At 42.5% G+C, this 18369-nt stretch overlaps 1 protein-coding gene and 2 pseudogenes across 1 annotated transcript; 1 reads left to right on the plus strand and 2 right to left on the minus strand.

Annotated features, from left to right (window-relative positions):
* Positions 1-1887: 1887 nt before the first annotated feature.
* On the minus strand, positions 1888-2932 carry LOC124690802 (annotated as a pseudogene).
* A 1311-nt stretch (positions 2933-4243) lies between these two features.
* LOC124690805 lies at positions 4244-5290 on the plus strand (annotated as a pseudogene).
* Positions 5291-16193: 10903 nt separating this feature from the next.
* Positions 16194-17872, minus strand: LOC124688606 (CASP-like protein 5A2). Its single transcript, XM_047222263.1, has 3 exons — positions 17637-17872; positions 16875-17007; positions 16194-16722 (listed from the first exon to the last, which is right to left on the minus strand). Exons 1-3 carry the CDS (start codon positions 17858-17860, stop codon positions 16528-16530), a joined length of 552 nt encoding a protein of 183 aa, XP_047078219.1. The 5' UTR covers positions 17861-17872; the 3' UTR covers positions 16194-16527.
* Between the last annotated feature and the right edge of the window lie 497 nt (positions 17873-18369).

The raw sequence follows: 18369 nt of genomic DNA on the forward strand, positions 1-18369 counted from the left end.
CTGGACGCGCACGGAGCTCCTTCCCGCTGCACCAGTGATGCAGCAAACGAGCCCAGACAACCAAACGCGCCCCAAGTGTCCCATACTTAAAGAAAGACTATTTCTTTTGCATGGTGTCTCAGCACTGATACCCTGGCAAAGCAGATCAATGTGAGTCGCGGTAGAGTAGAAACCTGTGTGGTCTGTGTGTGCTCTCACACACGTTCCCTAATTTAATCGGGACAAGCTGTTTTTGCACTGAGGTGCATATGACCCTGATTTTTGAAATGCATTTTAAACGAATTTTAAAATGTCAAAATATTTTGATATGAAATGTTGCACGTACATCTTAACGTTTTATGTGCTCGCAAAATCGTTCCACAAAAAATCGATATTGTTTGTAACATACGTAAAAAGACAAAATTCGTTAAAAATACTCATCACGAGACATTTCTTTACCTTTTTTGCGCAGGACACAAAAAAAGTTGATTGTTCAACTAGACGTGTGCATATATAATGTTAATATGCAAGAGCGAAATTTTTATTCAGATTTTTTAACATTTTAATTATTTTTTTACGGTGGCAGGAGCATATGCACATGGGTTCAAAGTATATTCCCTTCAATTCAGTATGCTATACGCACCATTAATAATATAAAAAATAGTTGAGGACTTTCACCGATTTACAGTCCTTTCCATGGCTACGAGCATCAATAATTCAATACACTCAACCTATCATATGTCTCGGCAGGAACATTTAAAATCAATTTTATTATAGAAAAAACATAAAGTAAAATGGAAACTGCAAGTTGTATTACAAAATCCATCACACCCAGTTGTTTTTCCCTAAATATCTTAATATATACTAGCCATCTCGTATAATTCATATAGGGTGATGCAAAACCTTGGTACTGACTCAGATCAGGTGACATGCATACAACACTGCAACATGCACCCCCTAGATGCCCTCCAATCCTCATCCAAAGGTCCAGAATGATCCAAGGCAAAAAAGAGGAAATCGCACGGACCAACCTAGGCACGCATGTTCCAGTAGGCAAAAGACGAAATCGAGGCCGGGAAAACGGAGGGCTTGGCGCTAGCGTCAAGGCCGCCGTCGCCGCTACCGATCCCGCCATCCCGGCTCCGCCGATCCCGCCACTGCCGATCCCGCCGCTGCCGATCCCGGCTCCACCGAGCACCACCGCTGCCGATCCCGCGGCCGCCGCTGCCCACCGCGGAGCTCCCCAGTGTAAAGGTATTTTACCCTTATCCATTATTTTGGTAACAATGACGCCGTAGCTAGAGTAATCAGACTAATACATGCCTACAAGATTATTCTTAGGTATTAGTCTAACATGCATAATGATCGAATTCCCTTTAACTCGTTCGACCGCGCGAGCGGTTGAGTTTGGTGGTCGCACGCTGTTTCCGTTTTTGTCGTTTAGCAATCATTAATTTGGTGCCATTAACTCCACGCGTTTTAGTGCCCAAATCCCGCACGGACCTTTCCTTTTCTTTCGCTAGCAGTACTAGTAAGACTAGCCCCAACGCTGGTATCTAGAGCTGTATCATGCACCACAAATGCTGGCATGGCACAGAATTAAGACTACTCACAATGGGTAGTATCATAAGCTAGTATCATGCATATGATACTAGTCTATGTTACTAGCTCCACAATGGGTGGTATCATAAGTGTGGTAACAAAGAGAGTTTCATTTATTATTTTGTGGGATCTATCCTAGTACTTCAACTTTGTGATCTCTTTGTGGCATGTACCAATATAAAATTTTGTTTATTGCTACACATAGACACGATATAAAAGTTGAATAGATCCATGCAAATAATATAGCGCCAATATATCATTATTAAAATATATGTTGCATTACATGGATCAAGACTCGAAAATAATCTAATGAGGCCCAAACTTTTTCCAAATATTCTCAATCAAATCAACTTTTAGGGCTCTATGCGTTGGACGATTGCGGATTCTAGCATCTCTTTCAAGTACCTCGGCAAAAACTGGCATGTCACCATGAGTAAATACCGATGGAAGGACAATTGATGTTCCTGCTTCCTCATTCAAATCAAGAATATTGCCCGCCTCTTCTTTTTCATCATCGACGATCATATTGTGTAGAATGATGCAAGCTATCATAATGTGGTGGAGATCGCCCCGGTCATATAAGCGCGCCGGACGCCGTAAAATGGACCATCGGGCCTGGAGCACGCCAAAACACGTTCCACGTCCTTCCTTGCTCCTTCTTGATATTGAGCAAACAACTTGTGCTTTTCCGTTTGAGCCATCGGTATTGACTTCACAAATGCTGCCCACTCGGGTATATTCCATCTACAAGGTAATAACCAAGTTGGTATTCCTTCTCATTGACGCTATAATTTACCCGTGGAGCTTTCCCTTTCAGTTGCTCAATGAACAACGTGGATTGATTAAGCACGTTGATGTCGCTGTTCGATCCAGCAAGACCAAAAAAGGCATGCCATATCCAAAGATCTTGAGAAGCAACCGCCTCTAGAATAAGAGTAGGAGCGCCTTTATACCCATTGGTAAATTGTCCCTTCCATGACATAGGACATTTCTCCCATCGCCAGTGCATACAGTCAAGACTTCCTAACATGCCAGGAAACCCACGACTCTCGCCAATATCAAGTAAGCGTTGCACATCATCAACATTGGGTCTTCGCAAATACTTATCGCCGAATATATCAATCACGCCTTCGACAAACATTTTTAAGCACTTAACTGAAGTGCTCTCAGCAATCTTGAGGTACTCGTCCAGAGCATCCGCTAGGGTACCATAAGCCAATTGCCGAATAGCCGACGTGCATTTTTGCAATGGAGAGAGTCCATCATGATCAAGAGCATCTCTCCTTTGTGTGAATTCCGGAGACCATTCTCCTAATGCATGAACAATACGCTCGAAGAGAGGTCTCCTCATACGGAATCTTCTACGAAACACTTTGCTGGGATAGATAGGATTATCATAGAAATAATCTCGTACTAACTGCTCAGCGGCTGCTTCACGTGGTCTGTCCACATAGTTTCGTGGACCTCTTCCAACCGACAGTGCTTGAGATTCAAGGCTTCCCTTCACTTCCACTGCAATCTCCTTGGCAAATGAGTCCAACATGTCCAGCTGGACAAGGTATTCATCTAGCTTGTACAAGGTTGAAGGATCAATGATGCTTGCCTCAGCTTCACGTTCCTCTGCTTCACCATCAGAAGCATCAGCTTGATGGCTGTTGAACATCTTGTGGAAGAGAAAAGAAAAAGTGGAGCACTGTGAAGGAGTGAGAGAATAAGATGGCGTATGCCCGTATATATAGCATAGTGAAACGATTCATGTGAAACCCACAAGATGAAAGGATTGAGCTTGCCACATTTAACAATTCAAAAAGGTAACTGACCCACTCACCAAACCACTACGTTCACATAGCTGACAATAATTTTGTGCCTGACTATTCAGTGCCTTGACTTTTTTTGTCTGGCTGTTTGACAAGGTGATCAGAGAGAGTAGCAAGGAAGCCTGTCAAGGGATGGACATTTCAGCTGTAACTTGAGTCTGTCTAGGCACTACAGAATTGTGTGACTATGAATCGGTCCAGGCACTGCAGAATTGTCCAGGCACTCGATCGGTCCAGGCACTAAATAATGGTTCAGTTAACTTCCTTTTAGATGTGAATCGGTCCAGGCACTGAATAGTTCAGGCACTAAATTATTGTCAAGGCAATGAATAGTTCAGGCACAAAATTATTGTCAGCTATGTGCACGTAGTGGTTTGGTGAGTGGGTCAGTTACCTTTTTGAATTGTTAAATGTGGCAAGCTCAATCGTTTCATCTTGTGTCGTTTCACTATACTGTGCTATATATACAGGCATACGCCATCTTATTCTCTCACTCTTCACAGTGCTCCACTTTTTCTTTTCTCTTCCACAAGATGTCCAACAGCCATCAAGCTGATGCTTCTGATGGTGAAGCAGAGGAACGTGAAGCTGAGGCAAGCATCATTGATCCTTCAACCTTGTACAAGCTAGATGACTACCTTGTCCAGCAGGACATGTTGGACTCATTTGCCAAGGAGATTGCAGTGGAAGTGAAGGGAAGCCTTGAATCTCAAGCACTGTCGGTTGAAAGAGGTCCACGAAACTATGTGGACAGACCACGTGAAGCAGCCGCTGAGCAGTTAGTACGGGATTATTTCTGTGATAATCCTATCTATCCCAGCAAAGTGTTTCGTAGAAGATTCCGTATGAGGAGACCTCTCTTCGAGCGTATTGTTCATGCATTAGGAGAATGGTCTCCGGAATTCACACAAAGGAGAGATGCTCTTGATCGTGATGGACTCTCTCCATTGCAAAAATGCACGTCGGCTATTCGGCAATTGGCTTATGGTACCCCAGCGGATGCTCTGGACGAGTACCTCAAGATTGCTGAGAGCACTTCAGTTAAGTGCTTAAAAATGTTTGTCGAAGGCGTGATTGATATATTCGGCGATAAGTATTTGCAAAGACCCAATGTTGATGATGTGCAACGCTTACTTGATATTGGCGAGAGTCGTGGGTTTCCTGGCATGTTAGGAAGTCTTGACTGTATGCACTGGCGATGGGAGAAATGTCCTATGTCATGGAAGGGACAATTTACCAATGGGTATAAAGGCGCTCCTACTCTTATTCTAGAGGCGGTTGGTTCTCAAGATCTTTGGATATGGCATGCCTTTTTTGGTCTTGCTGGATCGAACAACGACATCAACGTGCTTAATCAATCCACGTTGTTCATTGAGCAACTGAAAGGGAAAGCTCCACGGGTAAATTATAGTGTCAATGAGAAGGAATACCAACTTGGTTATTACCTTGTAGATGGAATATACCCCGAGTGGGCAACATTTGTGAAGTCAATACCGATGGCTCAAACGGAAAAGCACAAGTTGTTTGCTCAATATCAAGAAGGTGCAAGGAAGGACGTGGAACGTGTTTTTGGCGTGCTCCAGGCCCGATGATCCATTTTACGGCGTCCGGCGCGCTTATATGACCGGGGCGATCTCCATCACATTATGATAGCTTGCATCATTCTACACAATATGATCGTCGATGATGAAAAAGAAGAGGCGGTCAATATTCTTGATTTGAATGAGGAAGCAGGAACATCAATTGTCCTTCCATCGGTATTTACTCATGGTGACATGCCAGTTTTTGCCGAGGTACTTGAAAGAGATGCTAGAATCCGCAATCGTCCAACGCATAGAGCCCTAAAAGATGATTTGATTGAGAATATTTGGAAAAAGTTTGGGCCTCATTAGATTATTTTCGAGTCTTGATCCATGTAATGCAACATATATTTTAATAATGATATATTGGCGCTATATTATTTGCATGGATCTATTCAACTTTTATATCGTGTCTATGTGTAGCAATAAACAAAATTTTATATTGGTACATGCCACAAAGAGATCACAAAGTTGAAGTACTAGGATAGATCCCACAAAATAATAAATGAAACTCTCTTTGTTACCACACTTATGATACCACCCATTGTGGAGCTAGTAACATAGACTAGTATCATATGCATGATACTAGCTTATGATACTACCCATTGTGAGTAGTCTAAATCTCGAATTTTTCACGCGCCATTAATTCCGTTTCGCATTAATTTTGTTAAGAAATAATTTCGCGCATTAACGTTAATCATGGGTATGCCTAAGACTAGTCAGAATGCATAGTATCATATAGAAGTATCATGCGTATGATAGTACTACATGTTACTATCTCCACAATGCATGGTATCATATACTACTATCATAGTTTCTATATATTAATTGTTTTGTAGAATCTCAATGCAAATATATGTACAAGATTTACTTGACATTAATGTTTCTAGTAGTATGTGCTATGATACAGTATCTACCTATGATAGTAGTATCCCCTCTCTCATCCTTAATTGCACTGCCACATCAGCATTTTGCATGCATGAAATGCATGATACTACCTATGATACTCCCATTGTGGGTAGTCTAATCCCGCACGGATCTTCCTTTTATATCGCTAGCAGTAGTTAATCTCGAATGGTCCACGCGTTTACGATTCGCATTAAATCCATTAAGCAATAATTTCGCTAATTTTGCACAGTAACACTGGGTATGACTTTTTTCACTGGTGTCCTTTTTAGTCTAAAAGTTATTTTAACGGTAGATGGTTTTGAACTCACAACCCTGAAGGTACGTATAAATTCGACAAACATGCTAACCATCTGTATCATTATCCCTTGTGTTATATAAATGCAAGTTTATATACTTGAAAATACATTGTAGTTATGAAAGTTTATTCCAATTCCCTTTTAACTATTCTCTTTTAACAATTCCCTTTTACGTTATTTCGTACACTAATTCATGTTCCTTTGGATCAAATTTTATAATTCCCTTTTTCGGGCCAATGGATTTTATGGGGGAAATAACGGGTGGGAAAATCACTTGCAACTCAAATAAACTATCACTTGCAACTTAAATAAACTATTAATTTCCACTCAAATGAACTACTACCTTTTGGGTTGATAATTTTTCACATTTACCGTTGATAAATAACGGGTCAATGTGAAAAATGACCAAAAAATGTTCTAAATATAATTAGTGTTTTTGGGTCAATAAATTTTCATATTTACCGTTGATAAATAACTGACAAATGGTTCGATAAATTGTGAGCTAAAAATGTCCCCAAAATATTCTAAATAAATAGGTTTTCGGGTCGATAACTTTTCAAATTTACCATTGATAAATGACGAGCGGAGGGGTTGATAAATTGTGTGCTAAAATATTTATAAAATATCCTAAATAAAATTAACTTTTCGGGTTGATAACTCTTCACATTTACCATTGCTAAATAACGAACAAAGAGGTTGATAAATTATGAGCTAATAATGTTCCCAAAAATATGCTAAATAAAATTAGTTTTTTTTGGATCGATAACTTTTCACATTTACCGTTGATAAATAATGGGTAGAGGGGTTTATAAATTGAGAGTTAAAAATGTTCTCAAATTATTCTAAGTGAAATTAGTTTTTTAGATCGATAACTTTATACATTTACCGTTGATAAATAACAAGCAGATGGATTGATAAATTTGAGAAATTAAAAAGCCCAAAAATATTCTAAATAAAATTACGTTTTCGAGCCGATAACTTTTCACAATTACCATTGATAAATAACGGACAGACAGGTTGATAAATTGTGAGCTAAAATATTTTCAAAAATATTTTAAATGAATTTATCTTTTTCGGTTGATAATCCTTCACACTAACATTAGTAAATAACGAATAGAGAGGGTCCCCAAAATATTTTTAGTGAAATTTTGCATGCATCATATTGCATTTGACAGGGAATTGTAAAATTAAATCAATTTTTTTCTGATTTAACTTCCGTTTGCTTGCTATGTTTTTTCTGATCTATACCGAGTTTAGTGGTGCTACTGTATTGATGTTTATGACAAGTAACTTACGTAGCTCAGCTGGTAGGCACGGTCTGCAGTTTCGCTAAGGCTCCTGAGGGGCGCGTGTTCGAATCATTTATTTTTCGAGCGCGTCCCGGACTTTCCGAAAAAGGAAACGTGGAGGATGATTGAATTTCCTGTTCCGGAAACGCGGAAGTGACCGCTCGCAACAGATCTGTCGGGCGAGCCCTACCTAGGGTTGCCCCATAATGCGTCCCGGACTCTCCGAAAAAGGAAACGTGGAGGATGATTGAATTTCCTGTTCCGGAAACGCGGAAGTGACCGCTCGCAACAGATCTGTCGGGCGAGCCCTACCTAGGGTTGCCCCATAATGATGTAACAATGGAACAAGAAGGTCAAGGGAGACCCCCGACTTCGATGAAAAGGGGAACACCGGCCGGTCCGACGCAGACCGGTCTCCTCGACACATTGCTGAGCTGGACAAGTCTCCAACGGTTGGATTTCAAGTGATACTATATATACCCCTTCTCCTAGCTCGGAACGGTTAGGCACTACACTACAAACTGTTCTTGAGCCCTCTCTCTCTCATACTCCATTGATAGAAACACCAAAAGCCTCAGATCTCCCTCCTCCGCCCAAACTTAAATCCCTCCGGAAAAAAGCTAGAGGAGGTCTTGATCTATAGTTCCACCGAGCTAAATCTTGTTCCCCCTTGTATTCATCAAGATACCTTCTCTCTAAGGTTTCTTGGAAACTCGAGGTGGGCAAAAGCGTTCGGAAGCATCCGGGCTGTGAATGCTCCTAACAAGATTGTGAAGGTTTTGAGACTGCCTCAAAGTCTACCACAAGTGAAAGAGCTATTCCTTCGTGGGATAGACTCAGAGAAGAAGGCGAGACTTTGTGGCGTCGGGAAATCCTTCGTGGGATCCCTACCTCTGCAAACGTGGCGTACCTTCTTGCAAAGGAAAGGGAACACGGGAATACATCTTCGTCTTCGCGTGCTTTCGGTTATCCCTAACCGAACTCTTTAGTTGTGCTATATATGTTGTGAGAGTCTTCATGCTTGAGTTACTTGTATTATCATCTAGGGTGTCTCACCTACTTTGCATTAGGCTCACCTTTATATTCCGCAAACCCAAATATTGCAAAGAAAGAATTAAAACTTGTAGAAACCTATTCACCCCCTCTAGGTTTACCATCTCTGAACTTTCAATTGGTATCAAAGCTTGGACTCTTTTTAAGGGTCTTACAGCCTTAAGAGTGAGATGGATAAACTATCCGAGAGTTTGGATGAAGATTCTAACCTTTCGGTTAAGGAGATGAAATCCAGATTCTTAGCATATGAAGATGAGAAAAAGAAAAAGGAGGATGATCTCCAGAGCTAAATGGCAGACATGAGTGCCATACTTAAACGCATAAATGGTGGCACTTCTAGTGGGGCTATTGTCCCTCCGGAGAACTTCCATCAGGTCAATCATGACTATCCTAAAAACACTTCACCCATGCCTCATATAAACTATAGTGGGAATGTTCCCCATTTTGATGGAACTCACTTTTCCTTCTAGAAATCTTCTATGGAGTCTCATATTCGCAGCTGTAGTATGGAGATGTGGGAGATCATCGTTGATGGATACCGGAAACCACAAGATCCCATTACGTTGACCTCCACCGAATTCTACAACCGTCAACTCAATGCCTCTACATGTGACAAAATTAGAAAAGGCATCAATCGCAAGCTCCTTGACCAAGTCAATGATATTGACTCTGCAAAAGAGCTTTGGGATCGAATTATAGTACTTCAAGAGGGAACTAATTTGATCCAGAAGTCTCTATATGAGTCAGCGAATACCGAGGCGACCTTGTTCATTATCAAGGAGGAAGAAACTATGGCTGAAGCTTATGGAAGGCTTGGTGCTCTTCGAGTAAAGGTAAAGGGCCTTGGATGTGAGAAGTACAATGATGGCTTTGAAATGAATAAAGAGTTCATAAAGTCCAAGGTCATTGCCATGATACTGTCAAACAGAAGGACACCAACCTTGCCCTCAATTTGCAAATCCTCTCCAAGCAAGCAGATCTGTCCGCAGATGATCTTGTCTCCTATGTGGCTGCTAATGAAAACATGGCCAAGGCAGGAGAAAAACTCATGGCGATGAACCGTGTCGATGGACCATCCCACAGCCTTGATTTGAAGGCTAGAGCAGATCGAGAAAGAGAAGAAGTCTATGAGATCGAAGAAGAAGAGATGACTTCAACTAGTAACATGCAAACAGATGTTGCTTTCTTTGTCAAGAAGTACAAGAAGAAGTTTCCAATCTCCTCCAATGAGAAGAAGAAAACGTGCTACAACTGTGATGAAGATAATCATTTTGCAAATGAGTGCCCTTATGAGAAAAGGGTAGACAAGCCAAAGTTAGCCAAAGGTGTCAAGCCAAGATTGAAGCCAAACCCAACCAATGAACGATACAAGAAGAACAAGGGAAGAGCCTTTGTTGGTGTTGAGTACATCTCCGATGAAGAGGGAGAAGATGAGGAGAAGGTGGTCGGAGTGGCTGGTTTGGCTTTCTCCAAACCCAGGTCACTCTTCACATATGATTACTACAAGGATTATTCCACAGAGTTGAATTCTTCCTTCATGACAAGAACAACTCATGATGATGACTCCTATGACTCTTCCTCCTCTACGATCGTTGGCTCTTGTTTAATGGCAAGGGAAGCAAAGGTAATGGAATCCCCACCTTATTTATCTTCTTGATAATGAAACTGATGATCAAGATGAAGAGACTGTTCTTAAGGAACTTTTCAAAGTTAGATGCACTCTTCGTGGTGATGCTCTTGCCAAGTTCGATTTCTCGATGGACTCCCTCAAAGAAAGGGACGAGTCTATTGAGAAATTAGAATATCATATGAAAGATGAGAAACGGAGATTCAATCCCCTAAGACAAGAGCTGAAAAACGAAAGGTGCATATCTCAAAGCCTTAAGCAACTAGTTAAAACATTTGAACTAGATAAAATTAAGGACCAAGAAACTATTAAAATGGCTCAATTAATGGCCCAAGAGCTAGATACTTCAAAGAAGGAGCTTGAAGTTGCTCATGCTTCTCTCACTAAGGATCTTGACCACCTTGAAAAGGCTAACAAGCTTGTTAAGGATGATCTCAAGAAACTTGAAGAGAACCATGACCTACTCCAAGACACCTATAAGAAAGCTCTTGGATCATTGAATGATCTCATTGTTGCTAAAAATGTTGCAAGTACCTCTACCTGATTTACTTGTGAACATGCTAAACTTGTTGAGGAACATGTTCGTTTGAAAGAAGAGCTTTCTCTGTATGTTGGGACCAATGTATATCTTGAATCTTTGGTAACCAAATATGGTCTCAACTATTATCCTAATGACTCAGCTTGTGAACAAGCAACTATTCTTGAGGAAAATGCTATGTTGACAAAGGAACTAGCCAAGTTCACCACCTCCAAGAATAAGATGGGATTGAATGATCTTTTGAGTAAGCAAATGTCAAACAATCAGAAGTATGGACTTGGGTATACTCGCAAGCCCTACAAGAAGAAAAACTACAAGAAGGAGAAGTCCGCTCAAGAGAAGAACAAGAAGATCACTAATGATGGCAAATCCCCAAAGGGCAAAGCCACTAGTAGTGACCACACGGGACCTAACAATCACTATGCTTTATTTATTGATTATTATGATGATGTTTATGCTGAATATGTTGGTCCTCGTAATAGCTATGCTTATAGGGGGTACTCAATTTGGGTACCAAAAGATCTTGTTGCTATTACAAAGGAACCCATTAATCGATGGGTTCCTAAAATATCTACTTGATTTTGTAGGCGTATTCATCTGGTGATTCATAATGGGTGTTTGAAAGTGGATGCACCAATCATATAACCGGAGGAAGAGGTGTGCTTGACCAATTCATAGAGGATGTTAACAAAAAGTCAAGCATCACCTTTGGTGACAACTCAAAGGGAAAGGTACTTGGGTATGCAAGGTGACAATCTCTAAGAACTCGTGCCTTGAGACGGTCATGCTTGTTGAATCCCTTGGCTATAATTACTTTCTATTTATCATCTTGGAGATGCCGACTATAATTTCTATTTTACTAAATATTGTGTATAGTCTTTAGAAGTGATAATCTCAAATTGATTCTTGTTGGGTATGTGGAGAACAACCTTTACGTGGTTGACCTCTCGAAAGAGAGCCTTTCTATCCCCACATGTCTAATGGCCAAACATGATGAAGGTTGGCTATGGCATCGCCGCCTTGGTTATGCCAACATGAGAAATCTTAAACAACTGCTAACGGGTGAGCACATTGTTGGACTAACCGGCATTTCCTTTGAGAAAGATCGTGTATGCAGTGCATGTGTAGTTGGAAAGCAACTCAAGAAGAGACACCCTATCAAGAGTATCGTCACCACCTCTAGGCCTCTGGAGCTCCTACACTTGGATTTCTTTGGTCCATCTCATTATGATACTCTTGGTGGGAGTAAATATGAACTGGTCATTGTTGATGATTACTCAAGATACTTTTGGGTCTTTCTCCTTAAGTCTAAGGATGAGACCTACAGAGAGTTCATCATCTTCGCCAAGAAGGCTTAACGAATGTATGAATCTGAAATCAAGACGACAAGGACCGACAATGGCACTGAGTTCAAGAACTACACTATGCAAGAGTTTGTTGATGCTGAGGGCATCAAGCATGATTTTTCAGCTTCATATACCCCTCAGCAAAATGGTGTTGTTGAAAGGAAGAACCGAACTATTGTTGAGATGGCAAGAAACATGTTGAGTGAATTCAAGTCACCCCATAACTTTTGGGGAGAAGCCATCTCTACAGCTGTCCACTACTCCAACCGGCTCTTCCTCCGTCCCCTTCATAATAAAACTCCATACGAGCTTCTCACAGGTAACAAGGCTACATCACAACTCGATCTGATTTCTCTTCTCTGAAATCCAATGGATCAGACCACGATGCACGCGGCATCGCCGCCACGCACATATACCTCAACGAAAGCCCCAAGGATGTGGGCTAACCTCCCGCCGGACCTTCTCCAGGACGTCTCAGCCCGCCTGCACAACGCCGACGACAGTGTCTACTTCCAGCAGTCTGCAGGCCGTGGCGGCGCACGCTGCCGTTCCCGCTCTCCCGTGTGGCCTCGAGATGGCCTCATCTTGCACTCCACCGTCGACGACTCCCCCCGATGCTGCCCCAGACACCTCTACTTCTCACCGGACATGACAACGTCGAGCTATAGTCGTGACTACTCCCGATTCGGCAATAGGAACTAGGTAGCTAGCTCGGATGGGGCGGCCGCATGGCTCTTCACAGCGAGTCCCGAGCCAAGACTCCTTGACCCAATGTCTGGAGACGTCAACTTGCTGCCCCCATTACCGGAGGACAGTGAGATCACGCGGTCCATGAAACACTCCAGGGGCATCGTCTACGGCGACGACATCATCTTTTTGTATAGTTTCCTTCTTGGTTCCATTGAGTCCCGGTGATACGGTGTGGACAACCATGAAAAAGATGATATATATGACTGGAGACCATCGTTGTACTGGCGCCATGTATCAGGATGACAAGGTTTTTAGTACTCGTGGACATATATATATGTACTTCCGGCGCGTCTTTACCCCGGATGGCAAATACAATGACATACGCGCTGAAGAGGGCATGCTTGAGTCGTGCAGGATTCTCAGAGATGCGGAAAATAAGTATTTTCGCGCAGGTACATCCTAGAGTCCCATGGCGAGCTGCTTTGCGTGACCATCTTTGTCGACGCAAATTTGTGCCATCTTTATGGCAGCCGCAACCCGGTCAGAGCAGTGTTCGTGAAGGTGCACACGCTAGAAGGATCAAACAAAGATGACAATTTGTGTTGGGTACCGAAGAACGGCCAGAGCTTACCGTGTCTTGTTCCTTGGGTCACCAGCCAGCTTCACCACAGACGTCGCACATCGAGACGCCAACGGCGGGTGCGTCTACTTTGTATTCCACCGCTGCGTGTTAAGGTATAGCCTTGTCAACAGCAAGACCAAACTTGTGAAAAGGTTATGTCCAGGATGGGGTTCCGACAAGGCTCATGTGTGGCTCTGACAGTAGCGTGCCATACTAGTTTCACTTTGAAAGTTCTATGCACTGGCCATCTCTGTGGCATGCAACAATCATGTTTAGTTTTTTTTAGTGTTCACCGGGGAGAGCACAAAGGCTCTCGCCTGAATTTTCATTTCATCGTTAGATCGGGTGAAATCCCGTAATCAAGAGGGGGTGAGCTCAGGATACAACCAGCACAACAGAACTAGGGTCGCTCGGGGAGGAAGTAAGTGAGCCACAGGTTGACATCGCAGCGGTGTTCCTTTGGCAGCCATGCACGCCAAAGGATGACATTGTCGCGGCAGTTCTTACGGATCAGCGAGAGAGAGGGTGGGAGGCCCTTGAAACCACACCATTGCTGTGCTTCCACAGGTGCCACGGGCAAACTAGGCGGTGGGTCGAGCCGGTGGAGGGAGGGGCGAACGGCAGGAGCGCACACCCAGCCGCATCGGAAACAAGTGGAGTGGCGACGTTGCGAGTGCCCATGGTGTCCCAGAATCGTCGCGCGAAGGGACAGTCAAACATGATGTGGCTGGGGGTTTTGGAGGGGGCGGAGCAGATGATCATGTTCAGTTAAAATACTCTCATCTTCCATTACCCCGAGATATTGCTGATTACTAATTCATTCAGGCTTAGGCTTTGTTCGATTAATCACCTAACCAGGTGGATTAGAGTAGATTCGAGGGGATTTTGACTTGCAAAGGATTTAATCCACCTCAATCCATGTCAATCCCCTTTAAATCCCCTCAAACCAAACAAGCCCTTAAATAGGCTCAAAACACCCTCATTCAAATATGAAGCTCTAACCCGTTCTCAAAAGGTACTAGTCCAGCACACAGTACTTGACTATCTCCAAGAACAAGAATAGAGGCACATTGAGTACCCCAAGACAGAGCATTATGCTTTCCCATTGGGAGGCCAATCAGTTACTTAACTCAAGCCGATTCATGTGAGTGGTAATTAGTAGCAGAAAGTCAAACAAAGCACGAAATTTGCCTCCCATCTTATGGTCAAGAATTTTGTAAATTTGTCAAAACCTTTATCGCATACCAAACCAGAGCAAATGTGTCGTAACTAGCAACACCACGTGATATAGCAAAATGAAGTAAGAACTAGAACATTACATACCTTCATGGGCGAAGAGCAGGTCGAATCTGATTCTGTGATCTTCTGTAAAGCTGCATGAGCCACATATTCTGCACAGAAAAATTGAGCTGGACCAAAGTCAAGTTACATGAAACACATTAGTGTTCAGTACAAGCCAAACCGAAAAAATGGAGCACAATCTATGAAGGAGAACCAAGTTAAAACTTAAAAGGGGGAAATAACTAACAGATTGCAGATGAAAGGAGAACTGATTCGCACAAAACAAACCAAAAAAGCAAACAGGCAATGAAATCACCTGCTTGCAGGGACAGAGCTAATTGCATAGGCAGTGGGATCAGTTGACCCCACTGAGATTTGGCCAGGAAAGGTGATTTTATTCTCAAAAGCACATCAGAGAAAAACATGACCATGATCTTCTTCACCAATCTTCTAGCTTCTCCCTCCTATCTTTTTTCTCAGAAGAGAATGGTGCACACCTTATCTTTAGAACAATCAGAAATCAGAAACCGGAATCAGAGACTGGAGGAAAGCGAGTACCACATCTGAACCCAAAACAATTAAGAGAGTACCACACAGAACCAATGCCAAAGAAGCAAGCTAGCAAACTTTTATCTTGAGAGAATGTATATCTACTAGACGAAGAACCAAATAACAAATATGGTGGAACTGGTCCAGAAGTTTGTACATACTGTTCTATGTTGTGGAAGATCCCCAAAAGACCAATCAATGAATAAAAGCAATGAAATAAATGAATATCACGAAAAAGAAAGCAAGAATGCTTATGAGAGCGGATACCATGACTTCATCCATCCATAGCAAAAGGCAGTGCTCCAGTTAATTCTCATGAGAAAAATGACTCTTTGCAGCTGTCAATTTGAAGTGAACACAGAATTTCTAAGAATCATTAACAGAAGAATAGCATGTGACCCTCCAACAAGAAAACCAAGCAAATCAATGAATATAGAGATCATAATATAATGATGAAATTACTTGCCTTCCACTGCAGCCTCTACACCTTGAAGTCCCCTGGCAGCGTCTGCACATGGGCGTAGCGGGCATCCACGTCCATGATGGTGCCGACAACTGAAATCTATCAGGCTTCCAAAAAGAACCAGACGCACTGCCGACTCCAGTAATAACAGGGACACAGAGGCTTGTACCTCTTCAACAACCCTTGGCAGGTTACCCAGGCAACCCAGCAACACAACATGCAACCATGGAAACACATAGTAAAAGAGAAACCACATGTCAAAAAGAGAGGAGAGTGAAGCCAACAGAGTGTGCTAAATCATTGCAGTTTATGAGTATTACAATGTAGGTCTCAGCAAAATTTTGTATTAGGCAGTGCTTTGAAAGGGCGACTTTAGAGCTCAGATTCCAGTTTTTCGGATAACTGAAGTAAAAGGCATGCAAGTGCCACGTAAAATGGTATTCAACTGAAACCTAAAGTCAGGAGAAGCCTCACCCTCATGGCCTCCTAACTGATAATCTGACACTCACAAGTGATAACTGCACTACTCTTTTGAGGGCTGAGACCTGAATATTGATTAAAAAAACTAAAAATTTGCAAAATAAAAAATACATAGCATATCAACACCTTAAGCTCTACACTAATAAAACACACCAAGTCATTACCAGATTACAACCACCACCACATAAGAGGCAAACTGTCCTAAAAAGAAAGCAGAGCTACACAACAACCCTTTTGCACATCAAACTATTCCCTATTTTAAATGGAAAACTTGATGGCACACTTCATTCGACAGCCATTCGTTACTTTTCCATTGTAGTATAATTAGATGCGCCACACTGTCCAAGTTGTCACAAAAAGTGATCTGCTGCACAAATGGCCGAATTCTGTCTATACACTCGTATCTTCACAATCTGGAGGCCACCGACCAGAAGTTCAAGACACACGACGGTGCAAGTGCAAACCAGCTGACGAAAGCCATTGCAGTAGCAGTCATAAAGCTTGCACAGTGATTACCCGCGCACATCTCCAGATCATTACCAATGAGAACGGTGATGCCTGCCGATGCACATGCTGCACCCAAGGTTAGCGTCCCTGTGATCTACAGATAACATTAAGGTCCAATTAGATCATTTCTAAGGGAAATAAAATTGCTTGTGGTCTTTAAATAATCGTTTGCTTATCATGAATTCAAAAGATTTTAGAAAACAAGTCCCCAATTATTCATGAGGTTGCTGAGAGAATATGACTCACCAAGTCTCCAATGGAAAATATGCAAGCAGCTCGGAGACTTCGCAAGGAACGTTTGACGAGAAGTGCATAGATGTCCACAATGGCTAGAGAAAGGCTCCACAGGCATTGCAAAATTACTGCTGCTACGAGGTAGCTGGTGAAAAGAACAAAATAAGTTCATTTTTAGAAGGAAAACAAATAACGAGATCCTACCAAAGATGATGATGCTGCTGTCTAATTGTACCGTCTCTTGTAGGATGCCAAATTAATCAAAAGGCGTAAAATACTGAAATTCACAAACAAATATCAATATTTTCTTTGCGTAATTAAGGAATCTCAGTAAAAATTCCAATGGAGCTTCTCAAGGGCTAAAGTATACACTTAATTATAAGGCTTCAATTCCAAATATTATTCGAGCTTTTAGCATATTTGTCTTCTACCTCAACAATCTCTGTCAAGCTCCGCCAGTGGTTCCATATATCTTCTCTTACAAAAGATACTAGTATGAAAAAATGGCTACTCTTATAATCCTAAGGCCCATAATCCACTCAAGGAAATGCCGTAATCTTAATTGAAAAAGATACAGGTATACCTTACAAGACAGTTCGTGACTAAGTCTGCCCAAGCAAGAAAAATGATGTACCACTAGCGCATTGGTTTGATTATCGCACGGCTGACAGTTGATTAGGTGATTACCTAGTGAACATTTGTCCTCTAGAAAAATCATGATAGCAATCGAAAGCAAAAAAAAAAAAAAAAAAAGTAGCCAAATTAGTACCGCACCAGAAGGCGGTAACGGAAGGGAAGTCGTTGGTGGACGCCATGGCGGCGAGCGAGGCGGCCGCGAAGAAGACCTGCACGAGGCGGAGGCCGAGCCCGCCGGGCGTCCCCGGCCCCCCCTGGGTGTCCTTCATCCGCACCCCGACCGGTGCAGCATCCGCGTTCTCCCCCTGGGTCTGCGGCGGCGGCGCCTCCACCGGGTGCACCGCCGGCCGGCTCGGCCGCATCTACCCCGCTCCCTCCTTGACCCAAGGTGCTTGCGCCGCGGTTACTACCCCGATTCTGCGACCCGGGCCGGCCACTGGAGCAAGGGTTTGGGAGATTTTGGGAGCGGAGAAGAGGAACAGGAGGTGGAATGCGGGAGGGCGGTACTCTCTCGGTCTCTCCGCTTTGTCTACCTGCAATAAGAAAACAAGTAAGTTAGAATTTTTTACAGGTCAGGAATTTTTTATATTCTAAATCAGACTTTAGAAGTTTGTAGTTCACTCCATAAGTTGAACTTAGATTTTCCGAAATTGTATCGTCGTCATAGTCGAGAGAAGGAAAGAGTATGATATTGGTGTGAATTTTTATCTGAGTTGGCGGCGGCGATCATATGGCTATTGGTGTGGCGTGTACGAAAGTCACCATAAATCGTGAAACTCACATCACTAACTTTCTTTTTCTAAGAGTTTGTTCTCCTGTGAAGAGTGGCTTACTTTTGTATTGGAAGATACCTAGGTCCATAGGAAAAACC

Source organism: Lolium rigidum, chromosome 2, assembly GCF_022539505.1.
Source record: "Lolium rigidum isolate FL_2022 chromosome 2, APGP_CSIRO_Lrig_0.1, whole genome shotgun sequence".
Classification (NCBI taxonomy): domain Eukaryota; kingdom Viridiplantae; phylum Streptophyta; class Magnoliopsida; order Poales; family Poaceae; genus Lolium; species Lolium rigidum.

Coding starts and splice junctions, on each gene's coding strand:
- LOC124688606 (XM_047222263.1), bottom strand. CDS start 17,860: ATGCGGCCGAGCCGGCCGGCGGTGCACCCGGTGGAGGCGCCGCCGCCG. Junction 17,008..17,636: donor CCTTCCGTTACCGCCTTCTG/GTGCGGTACTAA, acceptor TCTTTTCACCAG/CTACCTCGTAGCAGCAGTAA. Junction 16,723..16,874: donor TATTTTCCATTGGAGACTTG/GTGAGTCATATT, acceptor TGTTATCTGTAG/ATCACAGGGACGCTAACCTT.